Genomic DNA, 18,913 nt, shown 5'->3' on the forward strand with positions numbered 1-18,913 from the left:
TGCCATCTTTTGTATTCTGAATCGTATCCACAGTGCCATTAATGCCTACTCAAATATTGTCATCGAGTTATTTTTGAGCAATGCTTTTTGTACTTTTTATACTTTTTTGTATTGATAGTACTTTGTGGTTAGTTTTTATAATAAATTTTTTCAACAAATTGTTTTGTATTGTTGTGTTACTTGCTTTGAATGGTCAAATTGTCCACTTTCAATTGTAGTTAAATACTTGAAGTCTGTTCAATTAAAGTAAAAGCAAACAAAACAATCTAGTGGGGAAAAGTCAGCCAATTCCTAATACCTTATTTTTATGAACTTGCATACGCAAATAACCTTACTGTATTTGGGGGGGATAAAATCTACTTTAATCTCAGGGTGAATATCTTCATTTGGATGGAGAGCACATTATTAACAACTACTGCCCTTCAAGAGGCTCTCACTGGTTTTGTCACTTGACTCTGACTGCATTTTGAAACGGAGTTAATCTGGCACTACAGGGTTTAAAACCTATCTGTAAAGTTCAACCTACCAGCTTAGGTTCAGCTAAACTATAGTTAAACTGGATAAATTATGATCTGTCCTTTTCATTCAGACAAGTGTCACTTGTTCTTTTAGTTCAGTTTCCTTGGAAAATTCTAGTTTAGCTTTCTTGTTTTAGACTTTGAAGTAGATGTCATCTTTATATGTATATAATACATTACATTAATAGGGCAATATGTTTCCTTCATAGGATGGTGTGATGACCCTGGGGAGTATACCAGGCTGCCGCTAGGCCAGCAGCACATCTGTATTTCAGATGGCTGCAGACCATGCTGTGGTCTCTCTCGACATGCTCACCATTACAGGACACAGCAAAAGTAATGACAGAGCTGCAGCCTCCAAATGTTTAACAGAAAGTTGACTTTTTCTAAGATACATAAATTTGTCACTGAGACCACTGATGGTAAGTAATAGACCTTATATGGCATTAATGACAAACAAAACAGGCTTATGCAAGTCAGAATTTCATGCATTGTGCAAGACTTTGTTTCACAATGTAAGATAAAGTAACAGCACTTCTCATTGTAGAAAAAGAAGTGTGTAAGAATTATCTGAGAGCATCTGTCATTGAGTCTGAACAGTAACACAATGATGGTGAGAAGATGCTATCATTTGTCATATTGATGCATTAAGCAAGTCATTAAATATTTCACTGGGTTAAATGAAGTGAAAGACATAAGTAATTTAATTTGTGTTTTACTTTTAACGACATCTTGGGATTCACTGCAGTTTCCATTGTATTATACAGATACATATATTTTATCTCTAACTTTATTAACATGCAGGACGCTTTATACAATTGTATTTATATGACTATGCAGCTCAGACGTGTTGGACGTCTATTACAGCTCTGCATATACTTGCTATTAGAGCTTCCTCTCCATGTTTATAGATTCAACATGCAGTTTTTGGAATGTTTTTTTTTTTTGTTGTTTGCTTTAAAGAAGCAACAGGATGAACAGATAGCTCCAAATATTGCAACAATCAGTAGAGCGAATGTGGTGTTAAGTCCAGTCTCAGCATCACTGGCAGAGAGCTTCATTCCCAGGAAGCTCACAGTGTTGACAAGGGGAAGGGGTGTGATTGGTGCACTTGTTCCTGTGGAAAAGACACAGAGGATATCATATTCATTTTGAACCGATTGCTGACAGTAATTGTAAATCTAAACTATATTTCACGTCTTAAACGTGGGTACAAAATGTCATGCCCTGCTCCTGCAGTTAGGTCATGTGTTCAGTCCGCAACCACTTCCTGTTTTGTTTGAGTGACTCATCCAGTTTCAGGTCTTTGCCTGCCTCCGTGTATTGTGTAATTCCGTGTCCCTGCCCTAATGTGCTACACCTGTGCCTCATTGTCTCCCCTGTCCTAAATACCCATTTCCCATTTTTGTCAGATGCCAGTTTGTCTTGATCTCTTGTGTCAGTGTCCTAGCGACTCTCTAGTGTTTGCCTTCTAGCGTGTGTTTCTACCTTAGCCTTCCCTTCTGACCTCGACTTCTGCCTTGTGATTTTGGATTCTGTTGCATGAGATTTTTGGACTCTGTTCAATAAATCTGTTATTTGTGAACCATCTGGAGTCGTGTCTCATGAGTCCTTTACCACTGTGTGTTTGCCACTGATACTAACAAAATCCACTAGTCCACAAATCTAGTCTGTAGATTTATCCTAAATTCACCAAAAGTTAGCATTAGACAATGCCTCATTTGTATAAAAATTGTCTTAATGTAAGTAATCAAGTGGGAAAGTTTCATGATATTTATTAGTTAATTGTTTTTACCCTATTGATCTGCAGTTTCTTGCAAAATATGAAATTTTACAATACTTATCTTTAACGGCTGTTTTCTCAAAACCTTTGTCCCACAGTAGCACTTACACACACCAAACCTTGCAGTTTTATTTGTTTCTTTATTCTGAAGGTTTTTACAGAGGAGTTTGTTCCTATGTCATTCATAGCCTGATTTATATAACATTTTATTCCTAAAAACAAGTCAAAAATTGATTAAAAAGAAACAAATTCATGGCTGTTACGGAGATTTCTGTTCTGGAAATGTGTACTGTGGGCCTCCCCTCAAAAAATGTTAGAAAAAGGCGCCCCCTCACACTTCTGGTCTACTGGATCTAGCACAAATTGTGAGAGTGTTATCTTATCATCTAACTCTAAAGTGTCTCACTGTTAGTTTGGACCTTGACAAAGGTGGGGTTATTGTACATTACATAATCAAATTAATTAAAGTTCATCAGTCAGTTCGGGTATTTATAAAACGGGTAGCTCAAATGAAGCAATCTAATTGGTTCATAGTAGTGATATAATGAGCCAATGACGTTGAATTCCTTCGCACAGATCCTTATCACTCCGTGACAAACAGGGTTCGAGTTACAATCTGAGCTTCGTGGGCGTCTCACGCCCCATTTACACCTGGTATTAAATTGCGATCTGATCCTGATCTGATCGGCTACAGATCGGATTTAATGAGCGAGAGAGAGAGAGGCAGACATAAATCATTGCTTATTTCGTCATTCAAAATTTGCCTCTCAGACACACACACACAGCAGTCAACTACTTGCCCCAGATGTCTGCGATATTGCAACAAAGTTTAAAAGACTATTGCTCAAGGAGACACAATCCCGCCCTTTCTGGTAGGTATAATATTGAAGTGTTATTATTTTAGGCACTGCTGGCCGCCCGCACACAGTAGCAAGCATATTATCATATAGGTTCAAGTTGCCAAAGTCAATCTACTGACGCTGGACAGTTTGGCTGCACAACAAAGGGCATCGTGCAAATAGAGATAAATAAATACTTAAAGTAAAATAAAGTAAATAAATACTAATAATTCTAGCCTTGTATGTTGTCATCATGCGCTATGTAGCCTGGTGGGTCTACTTTCTGTATTCACAAAGAAATGTCTGTTGATGAAATAAAGTCAAATTGTATTGCGTCTGTTAGCCTACTTTATTTTTGCCACACTTGGTAGCCGTTTTATAAAAGCAATAGCTCACTTCAGGCCGTGATATACGCTGTGGGGTGTAATTGTGTTAATTGAGCAACTTACCTTCAGGCATGGGGTTCATGCACTCATGGGGTCCCAAGGTGGGGTCGGGGAATCCGTTGCAGTTGATGATTGTGGAGTAGAGGGCAACAGAAGTCTTGGCCACTCGAGGCAGTTTAGGGTCTGAGCGATTAACGTAGAAAAAGCCAAATCTCTCTGAAAAGCCAGTGGCCCACTCAAGGTTATCCATCAGTGTCCAAGCTGTGTAACCACGGATGTCCACATTATCTAGCAGGTAAGCTGGGACAAGAAAATGAACACCCTTAGGAATACAAATACACACTAAATTATTGTTTTATGAACTAGAAATTCAGTATCTTGGTTTGAACGTTATTCTGTGAAATTATGTGAACCATGGTACTGCATCCATTGAATAGAGCTACTTTACATGAGATATTCTACAACTGTTAGGACTTTGAAAAATTGTCATAGAAAGACCAAATGGAAGTTGTGGTTTGATACCTTTCAGCAGCTGGTTGATGTATTTTTCATAGTAGTAGCTTCTAAAAGTATCATTTAGGTCAATAGGACCCCGCTCTGAGATGCCATTTTCTGTGATGATAATAGGTGGATTTCCATACTCCTCCTTAATGAAGTTTAATATTCTCCTGAATCCAAACGGTGAGACCTTCAGCCAGGATGAACCTGAATCCAGCCAGGTACGATCAGCAATAGTTCCCGCACCCCTGAGAACATCAAATCAGTGAAATGGTTTCACAAAAAGTCGGTAAAATAAAGCAGAGAAAAGAATTAGAATTGATTACATGACTTGCTTCTCCCACTTGGTTAGGTACGTTGGTACTTGTTTACCTATCGGCATCATAGTGCTGAAGGTTTCCATACTCCACAGGGAATGCCAGGACAGTGGTATAATGGTTGAACCCAAAATAATCGTAGGTACCCTTAATCCTCTTAATCTCCTCAGATGTGAATTCAGGAAGCCTGGAGGAATTGTATTGAACTAATTAAATATACCTGATAAATGTAAAACAAGTTCCCATAATTTCTCTTTCAGGCTTAAATGTTTATATAATACCTAGATTTTGACAAACCAGCAGCTAAGCTTCGCTCTCGAATGATGGTCTTCATCATGTTGCTGTAGTCTCCATTAAATACAGGATGGGCAAACCAGCCAATGTAGAACTGCACAAAGAGATGCAAAACTATTGCCCTACATGTCTATTGTAAAATGTGAAAGGAATGTGTAAACAAAAGAGGAATCTGCAATAATACCCATGAAAGTATTTCCTTTTGTCTTTGTTTGTTTTTAAAGTACCTGCAGCACACGTCTTGCAGCATCAATGTCCTCCTGCTTATAGGGATTTCTGGGTTCTGACCAGTCCGAGTTGATGGTTATTGAGATAATTCCTTTCTGTGCGGCTCGATACTTGTCATTGTAGAGATGCCAGGCCTCAGCATGAGCTTTAAGCAGGTTGTGACCCACAATGTAGGGCAGAGTCCCCGGTCGGAAACTGATCCCTGGACACACACAAGGAGTAACACACATTTGATAGTCTGTTTAGCTGTATGCTTTGGGGCCTTGTGGTTAGAAAGGTCAAGATTGAGGATTAGTTTACAGAAAACATAATGTTTCAAAACACTCTGTTTTGAGACAGATTCTAATCTTTACCATAGCCACAATTTTAGTTCAGTCAGGACAACGTTCATCAAAGACTGATATTGTGGAGTTATATTTGGCGGTATGGCTCTGTTCTGGGATCTCCCTGCCCAGAGCACACCTCTCTGCCCTTCCACGAGCACACACATGCTGCTGAAAATGGCTGCTATCGCTGATATGCTGGAATGAGCAGAGCTTGACTTTGTCGCCTGCCTGACCTAACGCTATGCTTGATTTCCTCAATTATCTTATCACTTGGTAGCATAACATGGTGTGCAGTGGCAGAGCAGTATTGTTTTCTTCTTTTGACCAAACAAGTGAGCATACATTGGTGTGATGTAAAGTGTTAGATGAAGAACATTGGGTGAAAGAATACCTGGGGCAGCTGCTCCATAGCCATGGCCTATATTGGCTACATTGTACGGCTCATTAATGGTGATCCAGAATTTCACTTTGTGGCCAAGACGGCTAAAGATAAGGTCAGCATAATCCCTGAATTTGACGATAATAGTATCATTCTCCCAGCCCCCAATATCCTGCAGAGCTTGTGGAAGGTCCCAGTGGTAGAGAGTTATCTGACAGCAAAGGAAAAACAGCTAGCATTTACCGAATTTACCAACTTTCCATTGCAAATATTTGTTTGAGATGCTGCCAAGAATTACACTTACATGGGGTTGGATGTTTGCAGCTAGCAGTGCATCCACCAGCCTGTGGTAGTAGTTGAGTCCAGCCTCATTGATGTGCTTGGTGGTGCCATCAGGAAGCACCCTCGGCCAGGATATGGAGAAACGATAATGGGTCACCTTAAGTTGCTTCAATATAGCAACATCCTCTTCTACTTTATGGTAACTGTCGCAGGCTATGTCCCCATTGTCGTCATTAAACACTCGGAGAGGAGTGTGAGCAAACTTGTCCCAGATGCTGAGACCTTTTCCATCTGCTCTCCATCCCCCTTCAATCTGGAGACAGTAAATGTCAAATAGATGAAGAACTGAGTAAGGAATATATACACAATTCCCATACCTGGCATTAATGAAGGGGCTTCATCTAACCACTTACCTGGTATGATGCTGTTGCAGTACTCCAGATGAAATCTTTGCGGAAATGTCCATGAAGTAGCTTCTCATCATCTGGTGTAGGAAAACCATTGTCCTTTATGACTTGGTAGTAGAAATGAGCTGAGTACTTTGGTGTCCTCGGCCGGTTGGGGTTAGTGAAGTCTACATGGTGTAAACCGTATCCAACTTTGTACCCATTAAGCCACTCAAAAGAATCCATTAGAGATGTTGCTATGTATCCTTTCACCTTCACACCATCAATATCAAAAGCTGTTATTAAAACATACATGCACAAATAAACAATCAAGATTAAAAAGTTCTGGCAATCATTAATATGTATTTTAAAAATGTATGTATGTCAGTGCACCTTTAAGAACCTCATCAATAGGTCTTGTAATAAAATACTCTGGCAGAGTCATCCCAAGTTGTCTTTGATTCTGTAGCAACTCCATTCTCAGTGATGTAAATATCGGGATCTCCGTACTCCTCCTTGATCCAGTTGAGGAGCCTTCTCAAACCCCATGCTACGGCTCTCTGGTTACTGATGGCAGTAGTTGATGAATCATCTTCCTCTGCTTCTGACAAGTCACGGTCATAATCATAAGATTGGGGAGTAAGTCTCAATGTAGCATGGCGTGCAATCTTTGTAGTGTAATGATTTACACAGAACATGTCAGCAGTTCCCTTGATGAAACTCTTTTCTTCTTCAGTGAAGGACAGTAGTCTTGTCTCTGAAAGGCCTTGGAGTTCACTTTTGTTTCCAACTTGCCACTTCATTGCATCAGGATAGTCTCCATTCTTGAAAATGGGGTGTGCAAACCAACCCAGTTGGAACTGCATGGCACGGTCAGCGGCCACCACTTCACGGGGAACATTAACATCTTTAGGTTCAATCCAATCAGCATTGAGCGCAATGGACACTCGACCACCTTGCAATTTGCGATACTTATCACCATATGTGTGGTAAGCCTTGGCATGTGCTTTTATAAGGTTGTGTGCAACTCTGTATGGTGCAACTCCTGGATTTCTAACATTCGGTGGGATCTGTCCAAGTCCATACCCTGACCATGCAATTGTGTGAGGCTGGTTAAAGGTCATCCAAAATTTCACTCTGTCACCGAAGGTGGCAAAGCAAAAGTCGCAAAAGTAATTAAAAATGTTAATCATATCTACATTGTCCCAGCCACCAAGGTTTTGCAAAGCTTGAGGGAGGTCCCAGTGGTAGAGTGTCACCATAGGAGTGATGTTATATGCTAAAAGGCCATCAATGAGTCTATTGTAGTAGTCAACACCTTTCTGGTTCAAAGAGGTACTCTGACCATCAGGAAAGATCCTTGACCAGGACAAAGAGAATCTGTATGATTTAACCCTTAGAGCTCGCAGCATGTAGAGGTCTTCTTCAAGTCTGGTGTAGCTGTCGCAGGCCACATCTCCATTGACATTACCAGGAATACTGCCAGGTTTATGGGTGAATGTATCCCAGACACTGGGCCCCTTCCATCAGCATTCCAGCCACCTTCAATCTGGTAAGCTGAAGACGATACCCCCCAGCTGAAACCTTGTGGGAAAGTGCCATAGTGGTACACCTTTCTCTGGAATTTTGACTGGTGTGAGAATTTCTCCCAGACAACCTTTGATTTAGATGGAACCTCTGAGGGTGATAAAGCAGTTGGACGGGGGGTAAATTGCATCTCTGCCACTTTAAACACATCTCTTTTGTGTGAACCAAAGCCATTTAGCTTGATAACCTGAGAGTAGAAGTATGCAGATTGCTTTGGGCTTCTTGGCCTGTCTGCATCTTCAAAGTTGACATGGTGAAGACCAAATCTTTGGCTGTAGCCTTGTTTTCCCTCAAATCCATCCATGAGAGACTGCACTGTGAATCGCTGCACATCAACCCCATCTAAGAACATTGCTACAAAATGGACACAGAAACCATTAAAGTTGAAATTACTTCAACACTGTGCAAAAGGTGGTTTCCTATAAGAGAAATTCTTACTAACCTTTCAGGGCCTCATTGATGTAACTCTTCATGTACTCTATTCTACTGATGTCATTGAGAGTCTCTCCTCTGTACTGAGTAGGCATACCGTTCCCAGTTATGTGGATAGGCACTTTGGTAACATTCAAGTACTCTGTGGAAATGTAGTTTAGAAGTCTTCTAAGTCCCCAGGGTGTAGAATAGATCCAGTCAGATGCTGTAGAGGACCATGATGGGTCCACATGTGCCTGGTAGTCGCCCACCCCCTGAGGACCAGGGGTGCAGCCACCATCACTGTTATTAACCAACCGGGAAGTATAGTGGTTTAATCCCAAAAAGTCAGCTGTACCACGGATCCTCTACTCTCTTCAGCTGTGAAAACTGGAAGTCTTGCAGACTCAGAATGGGGACACTTATTTCTTTTCTGTTCTATCTGAGTCTTGAGTGTTGCAGGATAATCCCCATCTACAAATATGGGATGTGCAAACCAGCCCAGCATGAACTGCAGATAGCGATCTGCAGCAACTATGTCTTCAGGTCTGGAGGGGTCCATGGGCTCAGCCCAGTCAGAGTTCAATGCAATGCCCACTTTCCCTCCTTGTGTCAACCTGTACTTGTCATTGTAGACATGCCAGGCTTCAGCATGGGACTTCAGCATATTGTGAGTGGCCTGCACCAATAAAAGAAAAGGGTGTGGTAAATATATACGAATGGCTGTGTATCAGCATGTATTTACATAATATTCATAATATTGCCATCACCTTATAGGAGGCAACCACGTAGTCTTTTAATCCAGGGGCATGCTCACCAGTGCCATACCCAGCATGGCTTACCACCCAGGGGCTACTAAATGTGTTCCAGGTCTTGACCCTGTCTCCAAACCTGGAGAAGCAGAAGTCTGCATAGTCCTTGAAGGCTTCAACAATGGAAGCGTTGGTCCATCCACCATAGTCCTGGAGGGCCTGAGGCAGATCCCAGTGGTAGAGAGTGACAACAGGTTGTATGCCAGAGTCAATAAGAGCATTGATCAGCTTATCATAGTAGAGGGACCCTTTCTCTGATTGACTGGCCCGGTGGCCTGAGGGAAAAATACGGGACCAGGAGATGGAAAACTGGTAGGTGTTGACATGAAGACCTCGCAGGAGGTAGACATCATAATCAACCTTGTGGTAACTGTCACAAGCCAGATCAGCTGTGTGATTGTCAAAAACCTTGTTTTCATGACCAAAACGGTCCCAAATGGTTTCTCCCTTCCCATCTTCTAACCAACCACCTTCAACCTTAAAGGATTCACTGGAGGTGGCCCATTGGAAGCCTGGGGGGAATGATTCGTTGAGGAAAAGATCTCGTTCTGTTGTCGTCTGGGCCCCAAACTTATTCCACACATTCTGATAACTATTTCTAAATGCTGTAATTCCATTGTAGTCTGAAAAACCACTACTGTTGGGAAAGAAAAGGACATAAAACAATGTAAACATACATGAAGCAAACGTACATATTAAACATATTAAGCTGTACTGAACTGTTCATTTCATTTCAACATAAATTGTTACCTGGTTAGGATGTCCTGCATGTCCATCTTATGCAAAATATCCATCATGTCACATCCCACAATAGCCAGGTCATTGTTGTTCAAGACTGTGATGCATGCAAGAGAAAGTAACAGTTATCTGATCAACATTGATGAAATATACAGGTAAAAATATTCCTTTTTGTTATATAGCTAAATGTTAACATCAACTTGCTAACATGCTGACAATGACAATGCTAACATGTTGATGCTAAGAAGGTTCAACATCTTAGTATCGCATGTTAACACGCTAACATTTGCTAATTAGCACTAAACACAACATACTGCTAAGGCTAATGGGAATATCATTAGTTTGGCAGGCATTTGATCATAAAATATAAAGTAGGTTATGAGACAAAATTACATTTTGATCAAAATGGCATGCGAATGCCAATCTATCCAATAGTCCAAGATATTTCACTCAAAAAACACAAATCACTCAAATGGCAACCTCATGGTGGCGCTAGAGGGAAAGTAAGGGGATCACCAATTTCAGTAGGATACATCCTCTGGATACCATTAAATGTTTGTACAAAATTTCATGTCAGTCTAAGCAATAGTTGTGTGATATTTCAGATACAACAATAACAACATCAGCTTTAAATCCTACATTCTTCACAAATTAACGTTAAAAATTTCTTTCCACAGTCAAGTGGATTTGACTGTTTACATTAAACAGTATTGCCTGCTAAACACATTAAGTTGTGTTTTATGGATTAACTTGTAAATACAAAAGTAAGTCCCATGGCTGTGCTCCACCATCCCTGTGATTTTCCTTGTAAAACTTCACTGGACCACAGCAAGAAGAATTTTAACTAATCACTGCCATAAGATAAAACTCCCAATAAAATTAAATGATATTGCAATTTACAACAGGCTAGCCTTGATGAGGTTGTTAAATATGATGTTAAACACGGAAAATGAGATAACAAGGCAAAAAAATACAGAAACTACTAACCACCATGCTGCAAAAAGTGACAATAAGTCAGCTGTAATGACATTTACCTTGTAGAAAATGGCCAAGTAGCTGGAATTGACTGTAGGAGCAACTATCAACAGTCACCTTGTATATCAGGATTGGCAAATTGCCACTGGACATCTACAGCATAACATAAAATGCATGTGGCTGCAGTGTGATAGTAATACAGAATACGAAATGCAAAGTGAAAAGAAATATATTTTAATATTTACTGTACCTGCAAGCTGCTCAGAATCTTTTCAAAGTCTGATGCAGAGGCACAGTTATATTCAATGTGCACTGACAAGAAATCCATCTGTAAAATAGGAGATAGAGCACAGTATGCCATCACACTCAAGTCAGCTGTAGTACCCTGCGTAGAGCAAGCACAGGCACTTGAAGGAGTAAAAGAGCTGTGGTGGCCTCTGCCAGTCAGAGGAGGAGGCGTGTGTTAGTGAAACAGAGGGTAAGCATGGATTATCATTTCAACAGGCTGTTTCTCTTCTGCAAGAACAAATTAAAGGAACTCTGATTAATTTTTTTTTAAATTAACCATTCGCGTGTTTTAAACCAAAAAATGTTTGATTTTTAACAAAGCACTGGTCCAAAGCACATTGCCTTGTCTACCACAGACAGTCTTAAAAATTAATGGTTGTTCCTAAAAGTTTGCATTCAGACCCCATAAATGTGTGTGAAAAATGTTCATAGGTCTCTCTGCAATTTGAGTGCCTTCAGTGAAACTCCTAAATCCAAATATGTATAGTAGATAGTCAAAAATATAGCCTGAGTATAAGCCAAAAAATTATATGCTATATGTATGTATAAGTGTATTGCTTAACACATTTTACTTACATTAATACAGAATTGAAAATTGACATAATGTCCACAAAAGTGATGGTAAAACTTTCCATAAATATAATATTGAAATTTATTTTTATGTTGCTTTTTTACTATTTTCAAATGGTTTTCATTTGGAGCTTAATTGCAATAGCACCAAAACTTTTTATATAAAGCAAGATGAAGTTGTTTAGAAGATACGTATGAATAAAAGAATAGAAGATGCAGCTTACTGTAGTTAAACCTTTGATCTGGGGAAGAACTTCAACATCACTAGCTCTCAACCCAATTGACAGACGTCTCCCTGTGAATGTAAAGGCACATAAAATACATATAATACGTAAACATTTCCACCAACTGAGGAATGTGTGGCAGACTTCAGTTTGTTTTCAGCTGAGCATAAATAGACCTTTTTTTACTGTGGATATTTTGACAAAGCGTAGGTGTGAATAATAAAATGATCGCTGAATTCCATTTAACTGCATCAATTTAAGGGTCCTATTGGCTCCAGCCCCCCCATGATCCTGTACACAGGGAAAGCGGTTGACTATGCGTGAGTGAGTGAGTGAGTGAGTGAGTTTAAGTGTCCTATGTTTTTTTTGGTGCATGCTGTCTGAGAAGTCACAACGTTGGCTGGGACAAGGGCCTATTGGCCACAGCTCTACAGTGATGTGTGCATAGTTCTTTTATTGATCTCACCTGTATTGATTATTGAGAAACACATGATAATCTACACTTCATCTTTGCCATCTCATGAGTTGAAGGGTTTCAGATTATCAGTCAAGTAATCATTTTACAAGTTATTTCTCAATACATACTAAAAAGACAATACATGACTTAACATATTAATGCTTAAATATTTAATTTATATTTTAAATGATTAAGGGTGACAACAAATAATTCTTGTTCAATCTAGCTATTAAAACACAGTAACAAATGACCAATCCTGAAAAGGGGAACTATGTCAATAAATCAAATCTTTAAAAATCTCCTCCTTTTCTGTCTTACTTACCTTTGTCTGGAAACTGTTGATGGTAGAGCTGGTAAATGTTCTCACTGAGTTGGAGTACATTTTGCAGAGGACTGGAGCACCTGCAGGCTGCCCATCATGCCAAACTTCATCCAAGTCACTCATTGTAACCCATGAGTCTGCCAGGGCTCCAAACTCCTGGAAGGCAAACTCAGCATACTGCTGAAACAGCTCTACCAGCTCCTTGCTCTCCCAGCCTCCAAACCTTGATCTCAGAACTTCTGGCACTGTGGATCCATGAAGGACGACCAGAGGCTGAAGGCCCACCTCCAGCAGCTGTTTCAGCAGGGTCTGGTAACAGGTAACCACAGTCTGCTGAGGCTGGCTGGGGAGGCCTGTAGGCAGGAGTTGAGCCCATGACAGCGGCACTTTGAAGTGAGTCACCCCTCTGCTCTGGAGGTACTTAAAGTACTGGTTAGAGCCTGGAGGTATGGCATGGCTGCAGTCAAAGGCATCATTCACTGCACTGCTTGTGCTTCTCACCAGCTGCTTTGTTAGAGGGCCTGCAACAAGCATGAAGTCCTCCTGCCCATTTAGCTCACTGCTCCGGCACCCATACGGACAAAAAACATACAGACACACAACCCAAAATAGATACTTCATTGTGGCTTGCAAAGGATGGACTGCTATTATCCACTCAAAGCCAAGCTCTTTAAAGAAATACTGTTGTCTCATTATTACACTGTTAAACAATTAAGATCAATATCACATCCAAGCGGTGCAAATTACAGTGTTTTATTGCAGCTGTGTGATACGGTCAGAAAGACTCTGGACTCACACATGTCAGGTCCCTCTCTTGTACTCATGTTTGAAGACCATAAAATATGTAGTCGCGAAATGCAGTTTTTTTTTCATTAGGAACCTACCGGTGCCCCTCTGAATTGATTCTACACTTCAACAAACCTAGTGAGGGAAAAACAGAGTGACACTGATGCTTGTATGTTGTTCTTCAAATGAGTAAATGTAATGTAATTGCAGTGGTGTGTTTCTCTCACCAGCTATGTTTCTCTTGTTAATTTCAGACCAACTCAAGTAAGTGGCAGCTATCACAGTATCCACTATAAGCTATCAACTGACCCACTCTTGTATGTAGTTTATGTATGCAGAATGAGTGTGGAAATATAAGAAAATGGAATAAATAAAAGAATAAATAAGTACATTTTTAAAAAGTGGAAATATAAAGACAAGTAACAACACATAAAAGAATAATATCAGGTTGACATGCTAATTCCTCTTTATACTAGGCCTATGAGGACTATAAGAACAAACAATTTTGGAAGTGTTGTTTTGTAGTTAAAATTTATGGTTGTTGGTTTTTGTTCCACTGACACAGCATTTGTTAAGGTAATGAGATTTATTACTGGCTATATAACACTTACTCACGCTGTATCTTGAATGCCCAAAGAAGTAGAGGTGATTGCATCCATGTAGAGTGCTGCAAACAAGAAGCATTCTTTGTGTTGTCTGTAAAAGACGTTAGATAATGAACACACAAAAACCTCCCCTTACATACACAAACCTTTTCATGACAGCTGAGTTTTGTTTAGTTCATTTAGATTTGTTGCACACTTAAATGTGATTAAGGCCGAGTCTGTACCTGGTTACATTAATGGGCGATTCTTACCAACAATGTCTTCCAGCTCCTTGTAGGATGTATGATGATGTTCCCCTTTCAGTCGATCATACAGGGATCCATGTATAGTCTGTGCAGATGTGCTGCACATTTCCAGAGGGGTTGGCATGAATATATGACCTGCTGTGCATTTGTGTTATTCCATGCTGATTACAAGTTTATGATAGGACCCCTGCATACAGCAATGTAAATTATAAAACTCTGGTCTGACTGAAAGTTCAAGCTTGTAAACAGTGCTATTTTAAAAAGTTAGCCATCCAGTGGTATCTCCAGAGCAGAGGGGTGACTCACTTCAAAGTGCCGCTGTCATGGGCTCAGCTCCTGCCTACAGGCCTTCCCAGCCAGCCTCAGCAGGCTGTGGTTACCTGTTACCAGACCCTGCTGAAACAGCTGCTGGAGGAGGGCCTTCAGCCTCTGGTCGTCCTTCATGGATCCACAGTGCCAGAAGTTCTGAGATCAAGAAATGTAGGGTGGGAGAGCAAGGAGCTGGTTAAGATGTTTCAGCAGTATGCTGAGTTTTGTTTGGAGAGTTTGGAGAGCTGGCAGAGACCTGAGTGAGCCTGAAGCAACAGTATTTATGAGTTGGGAGTGAGCAGCTTGGATGAGCTGGGGATGCTGAGCATCTCAAAGTCTTGCACACACCAGTGTCTTCTGATACCACAACCAACTGTTTCCAAGGAGAGGTAGGAGATCAATATTTTATTGCATTATGTGCTGAGCTTGGATAACATAATTGGACAGTTGCAGCTTGTAGCTGCAAATGGTAAAAATATTAACCAGAAACAAAGAGAACTGTCTGGTCAACCTCTTATTGTTCCCTTTAATTTTTCCATTAAGTAGCTTGAAATAAAAACAAACAATTCCCACACTGTATGATGTACATAACAGTCTTGCTTGTAACTTTACAAATATTCAAATGCAAGAAACATGAAGGGTCCTGCAGGATTACAGAGGTTAAATGCAAAAGACAGACAGTAGCAAAATGTTTGGGATAGTTTTTATTAGAAGTTAGATCGATACTTACTCGGGTTTGATGGATGATACATTAAGAACAGGGATTCTTGTTATTTTTAACACTGACACCAATTACATCCTGTCAGCCTGTATTATTTCCCACCATGACTGTATTGGGAGCAGATTATTTACTCTGTCTTGTAATCACATTTTGGAGGCAATCTTTCTTATCTTCTGTTGTAGTTGTCCAGCTTTATTAGATGTACAGTAATTATGGCGGTGCTTGATGAGATAATGGTTTCCATATCTGTTCACGGCATGTGCCAAAGTTCATGATAAGGGAATAGAGTAATGCGGGGGGAAGGATAGGTAAGAATATGATCTTTCTGTCTAATAGTGGAGGAAAGCTGCAGATTAATTACTAAAATAACACGTTATGTGTTGCAGATGAAGGAGTATCAGTTGCGGTAATTAAGTGAGTAAAGTCCCAATTATCTGTGATACTCAGCTACTTGTGAGATCACACTGTCACAATCAAGTGTTTTGGTATGTAGAAATGTATAAAGTTAACACTCTGCTGCTGGATAGATAAAATCAGTCTTAACTGTCTTACTCTGGGAATTCTGTTGTATGCACTTGTATTAAACATAAATATATTTCCATGTAGGGAAACTGTGGAGACAAACCCATTCTCTTTAATGAGGTGAAAATCAACATAATTTGTCCTTATCAGTTCAGATACCAGAATCTTAGGTAAAAGGTTCTCTATAACGATCAATCAAGAGACACAAAAATAGAAACATAAATTGCTTTTGCTAGCTCACTAGGAACTATAAGCATGCTTCAAATTCATGCTTCAAATTCAAACACACATTCACATTTGTGAAGTAATGTGAAGTAGTCATATTCAGTCATTTATTAATTTAAAACCTTTACTTAATTATTTCATGTAATGAAAAATGTCATCATAGATTGTAATAGAACAATGTAGGATACATGCATTATATAATAAATTCTCATACTTTTACAGCACTGAGCAATGGAGACCAAAGCGTTCTTGGATTTGACATGGTGGACATATTCAGTCCAGCTGACACTATAGCCAAGAAGGATTTAATCACAATATATCCTGACCCACCTCTGTGAAAATTATTATTTGTACATATGCCTGATACTATTTCTTCCATTCAGATACCACAAGGTGGATTATGATGCCTACCTCCTGCGAGGTCTTCATGTCAACACCTTCCAGTTTTCCATCTCCTGGTCCCGCATTTGCCGATCAGAGAAAGCGGGTCACTACAATGATAAGCTGATCAATGCCCTCATTGACTCTGGCATACAACCTGTTGTCACTCTCCACCACTGGGATCTGGAATACTAAAGCAGACGGCGACAGGACTGGTTACGTTTAAGAGTCACTCCTCAAATGTTGCACCCTTTGTGGCAAAAATGTACATGCACATTAAAATTGCTATAAAATCACTATACATTGATATTCCCTTAAACTACTTCTCCACTGCTCAAAAATACCAAACATTTAATAACTGTCAGGATTTTAACCCTTTAAATGCCAGTTTATTTATTTGAATTCTTTCATTATTTATTAAAAAAAACACAAACATTGAATTATTTTCCATAAAATAAATAGTAGGGGGATGGGACTTTGGTGGTTATTAGTGTCTTGGATATGTCAGAGATTAGCAACAAAATTTTATTGATTGCATTAGTATTTTTATGTAGGGTCAAATACTGCTGTTAAATCCTCATACATCAATATTCTTTTCTGCTGTTTTCATAAATAACTCAAAGAATTTCAAACCTGCTCAAAACTACCAAACATTTAAGAGGTTTATTCACAAACACAGAGCATTTGAGGCAAGGTGTGTCTGGCTGGCCATTGGAGCAGGATTTGGAATTGAGGTCCAGAGTCCGAGAGTTGCTGGCAGGCTTACCTGGCTGAAGCTTGCCCTTCAACAACAGTGATGGTGGCTGCACCTCTGGTCCTCAGGTGGTGGGGGCGACTTCCAGGCACATGTGGACCCTTTATGGTCTTCTACAGCTTCTGACTAGATCTATTCTACATCCTGGGGACTTAGAAGGCTTCTAAACTACATTTACCAGTAAGCAGAGTATTTGAATGTTACCAAAGTTCCCATGCACATAACTGGGAATGGTATGCCTACTGAGTGCAAAGGAGAGACTCTCAATGACACCCATTGAGGAGAATAAATCAAGAATGAATATGTGAAATGGGATCAACGGGACTCGAGATTAATTTGGCTTCAAACATTACACTTCAGGGTTGATTTGGGAAATCAGCAGGATTATGAAGGGAACAGGTAGACTGACATTTTAAATATGACACCTAGATAACTTGGGTGGAGCAGTGAACTTGACTGGCATCCACAGAACGCACAACTATGAAGACTACATTGAGCAGAAGCCCTGAATAACAGAGTCAACAGTCTAATTAAGTCAAGTTTTTAAGGTATGTACATGCTAAATGTAGCCATTACTGTTGATATTTCAGCCCATGTTCTGGACATTCCTAATCTTTAATGGACAACTCTTAAGTGGCTACTTGGCTGCTTTTCTTTGTGAACCGCTCCAAACCCACTTGCATCCCTAAAAACTAACCCAGACCCGGCCCTAGGGAAACATAATGCTAAGTCCACATATTCAAAAACAATGTAATCATTGTAGGTTTTAGGAGAGAAAACTTGCTCTAGATTTACATTCTGAAGAGTGGAAATAAACTTGTAATAGCATGCAGAACATACATTATGAAAGCATTTCTTTTGTGTGTCTTGTGCATGTCTTTTAACTGCTACACCCACTGTGACCACACTGAAGTAGAAGTAGTAGTAGTCTTTGTATTTCCACTGGTAAGTGTACTTGGTATCATCTTTGTTGTTCAGCTCCTGAAAACAAGAAGGAAGTTAAATGGAGCAACAGTGGAATTTTGGAAAGAAGTGAAATCTGACTAACACACATGACATTTTTGGCGGCTTCTCTGGTCCAGGTCATGCACACCTGGGTAACTAATACATGAATGGCTGCCTATTTATGTATTGGAGAAACTGAAACTTGACATGGATTTTCAGAATCTTAAAACAATACAAAACAACTGTGTTGTTCCTCTATTTTGATTAGAGCTTTATTACAACTACCTTGACAACGACAATTTGCTGATAAGTCCAGAATGAAAGATTTTTACCAATATAAGATATTGAGCTTCTTATTGAGACCCTTCAAGATAATAGCAATATTTTAAGAATACAAAAACCAGATGAAACAGGGTTGTTGAAAATAAAAAGACATTTTAAAGGCTGTGAACTTAAATTAATAGGTAATGACATTTCGCCTCCTGAATATGGTTTTATCATTGTAACATTATCTGATATAGGAACTTAACACAACTTTGGCTCAAAGACAAAAATTCAAATCAGCATTTGCAGTCATGCAGTTACTCCAGTCTATGTTTCATTTGAACCATTTCTGTGGAAAAAAAACCTGTACATATTTGATTCAGGGGTGTGTCACCCGGTTTGTCGAGGTTATGTTGTGATCACTGTTACTTTAGTGTTTCCAGTGTTTGTTTTGTGAAATAAAGACTATTCTTGTAATGTTTTCAGACTCTTGTGTCACTGTCAGCTAATGACCCCTGGATGGCGCCAGTAAATCA

At 39.7% G+C, this 18,913-nt stretch overlaps 1 protein-coding gene across 1 annotated transcript; it reads right to left on the minus strand.

Annotated features, from left to right (window-relative positions):
• Positions 1-4: 4 nt before the first annotated feature.
• LOC119903852 (lactase-phlorizin hydrolase-like) lies at positions 5-13,241 on the minus strand. Its single transcript, XM_038720110.1, is given in 21 exon segments — positions 5-1,635; positions 3,590-3,826; positions 4,049-4,272; positions 4,397-4,528; positions 4,623-4,729; positions 4,863-5,065; positions 5,581-5,779; positions 5,873-6,163; positions 6,264-6,532; positions 6,630-6,646; positions 6,648-7,752; positions 7,755-8,177; positions 8,266-8,604; positions 8,607-8,913; positions 9,005-9,683; positions 9,785-9,881; positions 10,819-10,912; positions 11,010-11,087; positions 11,842-11,912; positions 12,621-12,693; positions 12,696-13,241. Coding segments are annotated over 21 exon segments (5,703 nt in total). The 3' UTR covers positions 5-1,423.
• Positions 13,242-18,913: the final 5,672 nt, after the last annotated feature.

Source organism: Micropterus salmoides, unplaced genomic scaffold, assembly GCF_014851395.1.
Source record: "Micropterus salmoides isolate LMB-PRFRI ecotype aquatic unplaced genomic scaffold, ASM1485139v1 Ms_hic_scaffold_15, whole genome shotgun sequence".
NCBI lineage: Eukaryota > Metazoa > Chordata > Actinopteri > Centrarchiformes > Centrarchidae > Micropterus > Micropterus salmoides.